Source organism: Eschrichtius robustus, chromosome 3 (genome assembly GCF_028021215.1).
Source record: "Eschrichtius robustus isolate mEscRob2 chromosome 3, mEscRob2.pri, whole genome shotgun sequence".
In the NCBI taxonomy this organism is placed as follows: Eukaryota; Metazoa; Chordata; class Mammalia; order Artiodactyla; family Eschrichtiidae; genus Eschrichtius; species Eschrichtius robustus.
The window spans coordinates 99368228-99382415 of record NC_090826.1 but is presented as its reverse complement, the minus strand read 5'-3'; the positions used below and the strand labels follow the sequence as shown (position 1 = coordinate 99382415).

Below are 14188 nucleotides of genomic sequence, written 5' to 3'. Positions count from 1 at the left end.
CCAACTAAACTCCAAGCAGAAGGGAGGGAGTAATAAAGATTAGAGTGATATAAACAAAACAGAGAATAGAAAAACAATAGAGAGAATCAGTGAAACTAAAGGTTGGTTTTTTTTTAAAAAAGATCAACAAACTTGACAGACTTTAAGCTAGACTGACCAGTTAAAAAAGAGAGAAACTCAGCTTACTTAAAATCAAGAATGAAACTGGGGACATTACTACTGACCTTAAAGAAATTAAAAATACTATAAGAGAATACTATGAACAATTGTATGCCAAATTGGCTAACTTGGATGAAATGGGCAAATTCCCAGAAATGCACAAACTACCAAAACTGACTCAAGAAGAAATAGAAAATCTGAATAGACCTATAACAAATGAAGAGATTAAGTCAGTAATTTTAAAAATTCCAAACAAAGAAAGCTCAGGACTAGGTTGCTTCACCACTGAATTCTACCAAACTCTTAAAGAAGAATTAACACCAGTCCTTCTCAAACTCTTCAAAGGAATAGAAGAGGAAGCAATTCTTCCTAACTTATTCTGTGAGGCCAGTATTACTCTCATACCAAAACCAAAGAAAGACATGATAAGAAACAAAAACTACAGACTAATATTCACTATGAATATAGATGCAGAAATTCTCAACAAAATACTAGCACACCAAATCCAGCAGCAGATTAAAAGGATTATACACCATGACCAAGTGGGATTATCCCAGGAAGGCAAGGGTGGTTTAACATGTGAAAATCAGTCAGTGTAAGACATCACATTAATAGAACAAAGGACAAGACCCACACAATCATCTCTGTTGATGCTGAAAAAGTATTTGACAAAATCCAACACCATTTTATTATAAAAACAAATAAGGAATGTAAGGAAACGTCCTCAAACTGATAAAGGACATCTATGAAAAACCTACAGCTAACTATGTACTTAAGACTGAAAGTCTGAAAGCTTGCTAAGATCAAGAATAAGGCAAGAAAGTCTGCTCTTGCCACTTCTATTTATTTTTTTAAAGTAATTATTTATTTTTGGCTGCGTTGGGTCTTTGTTCCTGTGTGTGGGCTTTCTCTAGTTATGGTGAGCAGGGGCAACTCTTCGTTGCAGTGCATGGGCTGCTCATTGAGGTGGCTTCTCTTGTTGCAGAGCACAGGCTCTAGGCATGCGGGCTTCAGTAGTTGTGGCTTGCGGGTTCTAGAGCACAGGCTCAGTAGTTGTGGGGGCAGGGGCTTAGTTGCTCTGCGGCATGTGGGATCTTCCCGGACCAGGGCTCGAACCCGTGTCCCCTGCCTTGGCAGGCGGATTCTTAACCACTGCACTACCAGGGAATCCCACCACCTCTATTTAACATTGTACTGGAGGTGCTAGCCAATGCACTTAGGCAAGAAGAGGGGGAAAATGGCTTTCGTATGGGAGAGGAAGAAATAAAACTCTCTCTCTTCACAGTTGACATGATCTTATATATAGAAAACCTTAAAGAATCCACAAAAAAACTATTGGAGCTAGTAAAAGTTCAGTAAAGTTGCAGGAGACAAGATCAACCTAAAATCAGCTGTTTATTTATACAGTAGCAATGAACAATCTGAAAAGGAAATTAAGAAAACAGTTCCATTTACAATAGCATCAAAAATGTTAGAACACTTAAGAATAAATTTAACCAAGGAGGTGCAAGACTTGTACACTGAAAACTACAAAGTATTATCAAAAGAAGTTAAAGAAGACCTAAATAAATGGAAAGACATCTTGTGTTCATGGATTGGAAGACTTATTATTGTTAAGATATCAGTACTTCTCAAGTTGATCTACAAATTCAGTGCAGTCTCCATCAAAATTTCAATTGACTGTTTTGCAGAAATGGACAAACTGATCCTAAAATATGGAATTACAGGAGACCTCAAGTAGCCAAAACAATCTTGAAAAAGAATAAAGTAGGAGGACTCACTTCCTGATTTCAAAACTTACTATGAACCTACAGTAATTAAATAATAAGAGTAGCCATCTCGATTAATGGAATCAAATTTAGAGTCCAGAAATAAACCCATACATCTATGGTCGATTGATTTTTGACAAGGGTGCCAAGACCATTCAGTGGGGGAAAGAATAGTCTTTTCAACAAATGGTAACAGCTAGATAACCACATACAAAAGTATGAAGTTAGACCCTTAACACACACCATACACAATTAATTAAAAATTAAAGACCTAAATTTAAGAGCTAAAACTATAAAACTCTTAGAAGAAAACATAGGAGCAAATTTTCATGACTGTCAATTTGGCAGTGGTTTCTTAGATATGACACCAAAAGCACAAGCAAAAAAGGAAAATTAGATAAATTAGACTTCATCAAAATTAAAAGCTTTTGTGCATCAAAGGATACTGTCAAGAAAGTGAAAACGCAACCCACAGGATGAGAGAAAATATTTGCAAGTCATATTTGATAAGGGGCTAGTTATCCAGAATATATAAAGAACTCTTACAACTCAATGACAGAAAGACAACCAACTAAAAATGGGCAAAGGACTTGGAATGTCTATTTCTTCAAGGAAGACATACAAATGACCGAAAAGTACATAAAAAGATGCTCAGTGTCATTCATCATAAGGGAAATGAAAATGAAAAACACAATGAGATACCCCTTCACAAGAGGCGTTTAACAGCAATAACAGAACAAAACAAAAACAAAAAATAGAAAGTGTTTATGAATAACCAAAATTTCTTACCAAGTTTAAGCTCGTACTGCTTGCCACACGACAGGCCAATAATCAAGAGATGAGTTGTTGGGCAAGGAATAATGACTTAATTCGGAAAGGCAGCAAACCGAGAAGATGGTGGGCTCATGCCCCAAAGAACCATCTTGCCTGAGTTGGAATTCAGTCTTCTTTTATACTAAAAGGAGAGGGAGTAAAATCAAACATTTTCTGGTTCCCATCAGCCTCCAGAGGGGATGTGTTAATTTCTTCCTCCCTGCAGTCATTCACAGGTGGGCCTGGTCAAGATGTTTCCTGTGAGCTAAACAGAAGTATTTTAGCATAATGCTCATTACCTGGGAGGCAGGGTTCTGAGAGATGGGTCATTATATATAACAAGCTTATAGGCAACATCCCTATAGTGATTAATTTGTAATAAAATACAAATGTTCTTCCCTATTACAGAAAGTATAGGGAAAGATACGGAAATGTGATGTAAAGGGACATACTCCAAAGAAAATACTTGTTTTACCATTTTACTTAAAATTGCCTTGCTTGCTTTCTTTATAGCTGTGCTACTGCATATGTTCTACTGGCTGAGGAAGAAGCAACAACTATTGTAGATGCTGAAAGGTTATTTAAACAGGCACTCAAGGCAGGAGAAACAATTTACAGGCGGTCACAACAGTGCCAGCACCAAAGTCCTCAGCATGAAGCTCAACTGAGTAAGCGAATTTGAACTAATTTTCCCGTCTTTTAGTTCCTGCAACTGCCTGTTTTATGTGTAAAACACAAAACAAAAATTTTAAAAAACTTAATACTTTAAAGTTAGCTACTTTTCATAAGAGATAACACATTTATTCAAATCAGCAAGACAGAAATGTATATTAGCTAGAGAATGCTTGTGGAAGGGAACAGATCTGCTCTGGTTATTGAGAGATGTGCTGCTCTGAAACTTAACAATAATTTATTTCATGCGAGAATTGGGCTGGTCATTGGAGAAACACAACTCAAAAATATTCAAGATTCAAGAGAACCTTCTAGTGATGATAAGCAGCTATTACCTTTATCCTCACCCTTACCCAAGCAATAGTAGAGGTATATCATTTGGTTTGCTCTTCAGACAGTATATATCTCCATACAGTGCCAGGGAGTGGCCCTTCAGCACAAAACCAGCCTTACACTTGATATTGACTATTTCTTTGGTGGTTTTTTCTCTATGATGTGTTTGAGACCATATGGGTCATAGCAACTGAGGTCCTTTCTTTCCACTCTCAGGCATACTCTCCCAGTTGTGATCGAGACACTTTTACCAAAGATGTTAGAATCTGTAATGCTGCTGCTTCCTGCTATTTTGTGTGGCCAGAGGGCTTTAGTTTCATGATTTTGGCAGATAGTGGGCAATAAATTGAAATATGTTTATATAATGCATTATCTGCTGGGAGTTAAGTTCTAAATCTTTTGTTTGTGTAAATTAAAATTAGGATAATGTTTTCTCTCTAAACTAAATATTGATGTATATAGTATGTTTCATTAATGCGTGTTGTTATAACACACAACTGTGGGAATATGTAATTTTGCATTCTGGAACTAATGAAACTACATCTGTAAAAAAGTCATGCCATTTGTCCTTATATAATCTCAGATATAGTTATGAGATAGTTCCAGAAATATTTGTTAGCCCTTTCTAGAAGTAGTTTTGTAGTTTGTTAGTTACTTGCTGTTGACCAAAAATTTACGCTAGCATGGAAATTTTGTTTTGAATATCTTTTGTTTGTCAGCTAAGATAATAGAGAATATTAAAATAGTAGATTGTTCATGCAGAAACTTAATAATGTTATTTCTTCCTATTAATGTATGTCTTTTATTTTAATAGTAAAATCTACTTGCCAAGTATACACAAATTACTTTATATATACTGTACTCAGATTACTTAATGTTAGAGGCAAAAGTAATTCTATATATATATATTTTTAAGCTTTTAATATAAAAAACTTCAAACATCTATAAAAATAGAGCAGTATAATGAACCTTCATTCATTGTTCATCACCCAAATTCAACAATTATTAATATTCTTCCATTCTGACACAATTTAATTTTAATTGAACCTCCCAAAGTAAGCAAATAAAATTAACGGATAATATGTTAATGAAGTAACAGGTCATAATATAAAAGTGATAGCTTGGTGTCATTTGTTGTTTTTCTAAATAGGGAGAGATACCAATGTACTAGTGTATATTAAAAGAAGACTGGCAATGTGTGCAAGAAAATTAGGAAGAATAAGAGAAGCAGTAAAAATAATGAGAGATGTAAGTAAATTTGATGACTCAACCTTTATCTTTATTCCTTCAAAAACAAAATGTGTTTTAAGTTGCCAGTTAAGTTAATGCAGAATCACTATGTGTTTTCCTTTTTTTTTTTTTTTTTAACATTGATTGATTGATTGATTGGCCGTGCTGCCCAGCTTGCGGGATCTTAGTTCCCTGACCAGGGATCGAACCCCGGGCTCCAGCAGAGAAAGTGCCGAATCCCAACCACTGGACCGCCAGGAAATTGCCCAGAATCACTGGTTTTTTTAATTGATAGTTTTATAACAAGATATTTATTTAATATACATAGATTTCTTAGAGGTTGAGTCTCCACAGTTTTAAGAAACAAAAGAATTTCTACCTCAGTGAATCTGATTCAGCTCTATTGAGTTCCTTTTGTATAATTTTAATCTTTTTTCTTTTTAATATACAGTTGATGAAAGAATTTCCTCCTCTTACCATGTTGAACATCCATGAAAATCTCCTAGAATCACTTTTAGAATTACAGGCCTATGCAGATGTCCAAGCAGTTCTAGCAAAATATGATGGTGAGTGATAATTCTCTTAGTTGATAGCATGGTTAAAGTATTTTTTTTCTATTAAGTAATCATAAATGTGATCCTACTCTGGTATTTCTGTGATTTTCTCTTTGCATTCTTACCAGTCAGTATCTAGTATCTGTGGATACAAGTTGCTATTAAGTATCTTCTTTTTCAGTACTTTTGGTAGCAAAAGTCTGCAAGGAGGAACTTTCCTTCTCTCAAGATGTATTCATTTGTTTATTGAGCGCCTAATGTGAGTGAGGCGCTTGGAATACAGTGGTGAATAAGAAGACATGGACTTAGCCCTCGTAGAATTTACCATTTAGTGGAACATACAGACAAATGAATAGTAGTTATATTGAGGCATAGCGTGTTAGGTGAGGTAATAGAAAAGTATGGGGTGCTATGCACTTCATTTGTTTTGGAGTGACAGGGAAGGCTAACAGAAGTTGCTTAGAGTATATATAAGAGTAACTCAGAATAACATTTTACAATGCTTTTTAGTTACAAAGTGTAATTTATTATCTCATCTGATCCTTATAACAATCTTGTGAGGTGGTAGGACAAGTACAATATTTTTACTGTTTCCGGTTAGTAAATAAGAAAACTGGAGTAGAAGAAGGTTAAGTGATTGGGTAAGGTCTTCTAGCCAGTAAGGGGCAAGCTTGAACTTAAATTTAGGTATTCCATTTGTTTGTTTACTAGTTTCCCAACAGTAAGTAAGAAGTCAGTATATGTTGGCTATTTTTATTATTATACGATAACAGTGCCAGTTTACCACAAATGGAGTTGGGAGAATTTTTGAGAAGCATAGCCTTTCTCCTCATTCTGAGTGAGGCATCAGCTTTTAACCCCAAGCTGAAAACATCCTAACTAGCATAATATTTCTAGTCATATCTTTCACTGTATTAGAACACATATAAGTCACTTATTCACACTCTCCTGTTGTAAGCTCCTACCCATTAGCTTGGGAATCTCCATGACTTGGAAAGTTTGAAATGTGTTACAATTGGAAAGAGAAGTTTATTTCTTTTAAACATCTGGAATTCTTAGGAAGTGCTTTAGAGTAGTATAGGCTCATGGAGAAATTTGTGAGAAATTCTTTCCATATGTTACTTATCAGATGCATGGCCTGCTTATGATACTTACGATGAACAAGCTTAGGGACTGAATATGAAAAATCAGATAGGACCTATTCATTGAAAATAAAATAAAACTAGCAACTTGGATATGCTTCTGTGTTTTCAGTTATTTTTATGAGTCCCCAGTTTTTACCCTTCTAGAATCCTGAAAAAGTTAAAAGCAAGTTTACTTCTTTAGTTCTCCATTTGCTGGTATAACTCTGGAATCTGGAAAGAGAGTTCTGTAGTCTCACTCTCCCAATAACATTATTTTGGTCATTCTTTAAGAAAGAACTTATATAATTAATTTCATTGTAGTTCTCAATTTCTTTTTATTTTATAAAAAATCATCATTTAAGAAAATGTAGAAAATGCAAAAACATCGGAAGAAGAAAAAAATGAAAACCACCCATAATTATATCACCTGGATTTAACTACTATTAATTTTTTTAAACATTTATTTATTTATTTATTTAGGCTGCGCTGGGTCTTAGTCACGGCATGTGGGATCTTCGTTTTGTCACGCAGGATCTTTAGTTGTGGCATGTGGGCTTCTTAGTTGCGACATGCGCACTCTTAGTTGTGGCAAGCATGTGGGATCTAGTTCCCCAACCAGGGATTGAACCCGGGCCCCCTGCATTGGGAGCGTGGAGTCTTACGCACTGGGCCACCAGGGAAGTCCCATTAATTTTTTTTTTTTTAATCTTAGTTTTTCTCTGTGAACAGGTGGAGTTTTTACATAGTTCTATCTATGCAATGGCTTTTTCCTTGGATAGTATTATTATAAGCAGCTTCTTATAAGCATTTGTTGAGTACTTTTTACCATTGTTTGAGGGCTTTCACAGACATGGTTTAATTTAATCTGTGCTAGAAAAGTACCATTTCTCTATTTTGGGAAAACTGAGGTTAAAGAAGTTGCTGCTAGTTCAAGGATGCATAGCTGGTAAATAGTAGAATCAAGATTCAAACTCAGGTTTTCCAATTATATGTCCATGTGCTTTTACTACTAAATTATATCCATTAAATTTGACCTATGAATTATTCTTATTAGAAATTGTCTTAAGATATTTTTGTGATTCTTACCTAAATTAAAAATTATTATTATAGATATAAGCCTTCCAAAGTCAGCAGCCATCTGTTATACAGCAGCACTATTGAAGACAAGGACTGTTTCAGATAAGTAAGTAGTTATGAAAACTATAATAGTTTAGAAAGACTGCTAAACTCAATATTGTTTTTCATCCACTGACTTTAAACAATGCTTTTGTTTTTCCCTACTTCCTGCTGAATAACCCTTGATCTTATGGGGCTTAGAAGCTTCTTACTATGTGTTGTGGAAAGAGCAAGGTTTTTAGAGCTAAGTAAACTTGGGTTCAAATTCAAAGTCTACAGCATACCAGCTGTGGAACTTTGGTCAAGTTAATCAGTTTGAGTTTCTTCGTTATCTGTAAAATGAGAATAATAATACTGTATGGTGGTTGTGTGAGGATTATATGTGTTAAATGACCAAAGCAATGCTAGATATAAAGTACATCCAGTACATAGTAGCTCTGATGGTAATGATAAGGTGTGTGTGGTAGGGAAATAGGTTTCATGTTATCTGTTTTGAGATTATAATTTTGAGTTATTCTGATTTCCCTGTATTTTTGGCTGTCCTTAATGAATTTCTCTTTATTCTACAGGTAAGTGATTCAGAAACCAACCAAATGGCAACTGCTTTCTTTCACCTTAGATTACTGTGGCTTGATATGAATTGGAATGGACTGTTCACAGTCTGTGAACAGTGAAAATTTGATAAGAATGTACTTCTATTTCATGAGATTCTCTAGATGTCCCTGTGTAGCATTTCTTATTTTATTACTTTGCCCAAAGTGTGCCTTTAATGGACTTCTGAAGGCTTTCTTCACCTTAACTTGAAGATTTCCATTTCTTATGCTGCCTTCCTTTATATGTTGAACCAAAGGCTTTACTCTTATGTTTAGTAGCTATTTGGCTTTGACTTTGGCCATCACCAGAAACCTCTGATTTAGGGGGCAAGATTATGATCTCAATTAATTAATTGATTAAAATATTTATTTAAATATTTATTTCTTCATTTTGTGGTTTTCTTATAGATTCTCTCCAGAAACAGCCTCCAGAAGAGGGTTAAGCACAGCAGAAATTAATGCTGTGGAAGCAATTCATAGAGCTGTGGAATTTAATCCTCATGTTCCAAAAGTAAGAAACTTTATGATAGAACTATTTTTATTTAAGTTAATCAAATTGACAACAGCGTATAGACCAAAGTTTGGGTCTCCGTAATTTGAGGCAGAATTGTTTTAGTCTGCTATATTTTGATGCTTAGTGTTTGCCCTGAAGGGGATGTTAAAAAGAATTTAGAAAGGTGGATAGGAGCAGTATTTCAGTATAGGCTTTATAATTGCTGTCAAAATAAAATTTGATGTACAATATGTTCACTTAGCTGTTCCTTTTACTATAGTTATAGAGAAGAAATAAAATGGCTTGGTCCTAATAAAAGATCATTCATATTTCAGACCATTAAATCAAATTTCCTGTTACTATAAAAGGTTTTTACACTAGACAGATGCTTTTGAATGAGGGCTGGGTAGACAAAGACTGAAGACAAATAGATTAAAATAATCAGTGTTAGGAAACAGATGTGAAAGTTCCCAGAAAAACTGCTGAGTTGATGTTTATTTAGTCCCAGATGAACTGTACTCATCTCATTTGTCTTAATGTTGTACACCTTGCAGACATACAGATCATTGGTTAATCTTTGTGTGTTATAACCCAAGGTGAAATTTTGGGTTTTAAAAACAATGCCCCAAGTTAGGGAGTATAGAATATTCAAGAATATGCCTTTATTTAAAAGAGTAATTGTAACTGTTGATTCCAGTATAATATGTTAGTGGAATTTGGAAACTAGTAAACATTAAAGGATTAACCTCTAAAAAATAATCTCGAAGAAATTCAAGTTGTAAGTCTGTTAGAGTAAGTAAAGACAGAGTCAAGAATATTACTGAAATCTAAGGATGAGAGTCAACAAATATTTATGCCATTCTCTCATTAAGTGAAACTGGTCCCATAAATTTCAATAAAAATTTTAGTGTGAATTGTAATACATATACAGCAAAGTGTAAAAAACAGAAATGTGTATCTTAATGATTTATTTTAAAGCAAATGAGTGGAAACTACCACTGAGGTCAAGAAACAACATTGTCAGCCCCCAGAAACCCACCTGCCCTTTCCCAATTACAACTTCTTCCCTCCTACCTAAACGTAACCACCATTCTGACATTAATTATGTTTATTAATTCTGTTTTTCCTTCTTTTCTTATATTTTTAGTCTATACTTTCCCTTTATTGCTGGCTTTATAAAACAAGTTAAGGAATTGTCCCTCTTTTATCATTCTCTGGAATAATTTGTGTAAAAATTAGAATTATTTCTGCCTTCAATGATTGGAAGAATTTGCTGATAAAGCCGTCTGATTTTGGATTTTTCTTTGTGAGAAGAATTTTCATTACAAATTTCATATCTTTAATAGTTTAATTACAAATTCAATTTCTTTAACCATTCCATAACTATTCACATTTCTTGTTTCTTCTTGTGTTAGTGTTTGGTAAGTTGTATTTTTCTAGGAATTTATTACGTCAAAATTTTCAAATTTATTGGCATAAAGATTTCATAAAATCCTTTTATTAGCTTGTTAATATGTGCAGAATCAGTTGTAACATCCATTTTTTAATTCATAACACTGGCTACCTTTTTTTTTCTTTGCCCCTCTATTGGATTCCTCAGGGATTTATCAATTTTATTAGTCTTTGTGAAGAACCAACCTCTGGCTTTGTTGATCTTCTTTGCAATTTGTTTTCTGGTTCATTCATTTCTGCTCTTTACGGCCTTCTTTCAACTTTCTTTGGCCCCATTTTATTTTTTTTATTTCTTGTATCTTCTTTTTTTTTTTAATTAATTATTTTTGGCTGCGTTGGGTCTTCGTTGCGGTGTGCGGGCTTCTCATTGCAGTGGCTTCTCTTGTTGCAGAGCACGGGCTCTGGGTGCACAGGCCTCAGTAGTTGTGGCACGTGGGCTCAGTAGTTGTGGCTCGCAGGCTCTAGAGCACAGGCTCAGTAGTTGTGGCACACGGGCTTAGTTGCTCCGTGGCATGTGGGATCTTCCCGGACCAGGGCGTGAACCTGTGTCCCCTGCTTTGGCAGGCAGATTCTTAACCACTGAACCACCAGGGAAGTCCCTCTTGTATCTTCTTATAAAGGTATTTAACTCATTAATTTTTAGTCTTTCTTTTTCTAACATATCCATTTAAGTCTATAAACCTCTCTCTAAGTACAATTTTGACTGCATACTATAGCGTTATTTTTTTTATAATTTAGTTCAAAAATATTTTCTAATTTCCACTATGGCTTCCTCTTTGATTTAGAGGTATATTTATTCCATTTAGACGTGTATTTCTTAATTTTAAAACATATGAAAATTGTCTTTTTATCAGTGATTTCTGACATAATTGCATTGTGGCCAGAGAACATACTCTGTGTGATTTCACCCCTTTGAAACATTTTTTAATTCTTGAACTTCTATTTATTTTTCACATCTCTCATATTATTTATAGGTTTGAATTCTCTGCCAAAAGTTTAAATATAATCTATTATCTCTTTGAAAATAAAGTAGCTATCTTAAAGTCTTTCTCTGATAATCCCAATATCTAGAACGTCTCTGTATCTGTTTTTAATATCTGTTTTTTTCTGCTGCATCATGTTCATATTGTCTTTTCTCTTATGCCTGATTTTCTTTCACTATGTGCCAGATATTTTATTTGAAAAATTGTAGAAATAGCTTAAAATCTCAGATAATATTATATTCCTTCATAGAGGATTTTCCTTGCCCTTAGATGCTTGGAAGAAGCATTGGTAGGACAGGATCACCTTAATTCAGTTTCAGGGATTGAAACTTTCTGATCTACCCGGATGACTTGAAACTGGACTGCAGTCCATGAAAGTTTCAGTTTATTTCTGGTTCACCCTTATTCCTAAAATGCAGCCTTTCAGAGTCCCAGTCCAATCCTGAGGGTTTTGCTAGGCTCTCACTCTTGACAGGTCTTGGACTTCAACTTTTGTTCCTGTAGCCTTATGAAACTGGCAGAAATACTGAACAGCCTCCTAGCTATCTTTTCCAGAATTGTCAAATGTCCCTATAGTGAAAGAAGCCCCAGGTGTGGCTTACTTCTCTGCTTTCTGCCGTCTTTGGACTGTGGCCTGGTAATTCTCTACCCTTTGTTAATTCTCTGATGTATTTGATTCAATTTTTAAAAATTGACGGCTTTTCTAGCTGTCTGGGAGGGTTCATCTGAGTTACCCAGTCTTCCATTACTGGAAGCAGAGGTCTAAAAATACTTGTATATGAAATGCTCTGCTCTCTCATGCTGCAGAGTGGTTAAGAGAACGGATTCAGCAACTAAACTGCCTACATTTGAATTCTGGCTCCACTACTTCCTAGCCGTATTACCTTGGACAAGTTACTTAACTTCTCTAGACTTGAGTTTCCTCATGTGTAAACTGGGGATAATATTCCCTACCTTTTAGAGTTGTTATTAAGATTAAATGAGTGCATATCTTTAAAGTGCTTAGAAGAGTGCCTAACACGTAATAAGCTTTACAGAAGTGGTTGTTATTGTTATTACCCAGGATGGGGTGGAAATCTGTTCCTTGTGTGAGAAGATAAACAGCAGTTATTAATCAGAACTATTCAAATTAAATACACCATTGATATCTAAAAATTTTATTTAATTCCCACTCAAAATAGCAAAATAGGGATTGTCTCTTCCCTGTGGTGGTTCTTTTCTGCTTTAAAAACCCTCTTACGTAAAATGTATTCTCAGCAGTAACAATTCTTTTTTTTTTTTTTAACATCTTTATTGGAGTATAATTGCTTTACATTGGTGTGTTAGTTTCTGTTGTATAACAAAGTGAATCAGCTATACATATACATATATCCCCATATCCCCTCCCTCTTGCATCTCCCTCCCACCCTCCCTATCGCACCCCTCTAGGGGGACACAAAGCACCGAGCTGATCTCCCTGTGCTATGCAGCTGCTTCCTACTAGCTAGCTATTTTACATTTGGTAGTGTATATATGTCCATGCCACTCTCTCACTTTGTCCCAGCTTACCCTTCCCCCTCCCTGTGTCCTCAAGTCCATTCTCTACGTCTGCATCTTTATTCCTGTTCTGCCCCTAGGTTCTTCAGAACCATTTTTTTTCTTTTAGATTCCATATATATGTGTTAGCATATGGTATCTGTTTTTCTCTTTCTGACTTACTTCACTCTGTATGACAGTCTCTAGGCCTGTCCACCTCACTACAAATAACTCAATTTCGTTCCTTTTTATGGCTGAGTAATAGTCCATTGTATATATGTGCCACATCTTCTCTATCCATTCATCTGTCGATGGACACTTAGGTTGCTTCCATGTCCTGGCTATTGTAAATAGAGTTGCAATGAACATTGTGGTACATGACTTTTTTTGAATTATGGTTTTCGCAGGGTATATGCCCAGTAGTGGGATTGCTGGGTCGTATGGTAGTTCTATTTTTAGTTTTTTGAGGAACCTCCATACTGTTCTCCATAGTGGCTGTATCAGTTACATTCCCACCAGCATTGCAAGAGGGTTCCCTTTTCCCCACACCCTTTCCAGCATTTATTGTTCATAGATTTCTTGATGATGGCCATTCTGACTGGTGTGAGGTGATACTTCATTGTAGTTTTGATTTACATTTCTCTAATGTTAGTGATGTTGAGCATCCTTTAATGTGTTTGTTGGCAATCTGTATATCTTCTTTGGAGAAATGTCTGTTTAGGTCTTCGGCCCATTTTTGGATAGGGTTATTTGTTTTTTTTGATATTGAGCTGCATGAGCTGCTTGTGTATTTTGGAGATTAGTCCTTTGTCAGTTTCAGCGGTAACAATTCTGATGGTGTGCATTGTGCATTGGTTTTCAAAAGTACTGCCAGAGCCACATGGGTGAGGGGAGGGTAGCAGAAATCCCAGGCATTGCCCAAATTATAAAAATAAATTGTTGGATATGTAATATATATTAAGCTTCATATTGAATCTGTCTAAATAATCTGTGATGCTTTTAGTGATACTTGTTTTGAGTTTAAAAACCTACACACACATATAGTGAAATACTCCAAAATACTTCTGAGAGAAATTAAAGAAGACCTAAATAAATGGAGATATATACCATGTTTGTGGATTAGAGGACTAATTATTGTTAAGATCACAGTTCTCCCTAAATTGATCTATAGATTAAATGCAATTCCTATTAAAATCCTAGTAGACTCGTTTGTAAAAACTGACAAGCTCATTCTAAAATTTATATGGAAATGCAAAGGATCTAGAATAGCCAAAACCATTTTGAGAAAGAACAGTAAGGTTAGAGGGACTTATACTACCCAATTTCAAGACATTTTTAAAGCTACAGTAATTAAAATAGTATAATATTGGCATGAAGGTTGA

At 35.0% G+C, this 14188-nt stretch overlaps 1 protein-coding gene across 14 annotated transcripts in view; it reads left to right on the top strand.

Moving 5' to 3' along the window:
- The window catches only part of ST7L (suppression of tumorigenicity 7 like), a 90527-nt gene that overhangs the window by 23676 nt on the left and 52663 nt on the right, over positions 1-14188 (top strand). For all 14 annotated transcript variants that reach the window (XR_011073561.1, XR_011073564.1, XR_011073562.1 and 11 more), the window contains 5 exons: positions 3255-3409; positions 4897-4994; positions 5428-5542; positions 7765-7837; positions 8772-8874. Coding sequence is in view for 9 of the 14 variants with exons in the window: in XM_068540502.1 (XP_068396603.1) it covers positions 3255-3409; positions 4897-4994; positions 5428-5542; positions 7765-7837; positions 8772-8874 (544 nt within the window). In the remaining 5 variants the exon portion in view is untranslated. The remainder of the gene's footprint in view (positions 1-3254; positions 3410-4896; positions 4995-5427; positions 5543-7764; positions 7838-8771; positions 8875-14188) is intronic.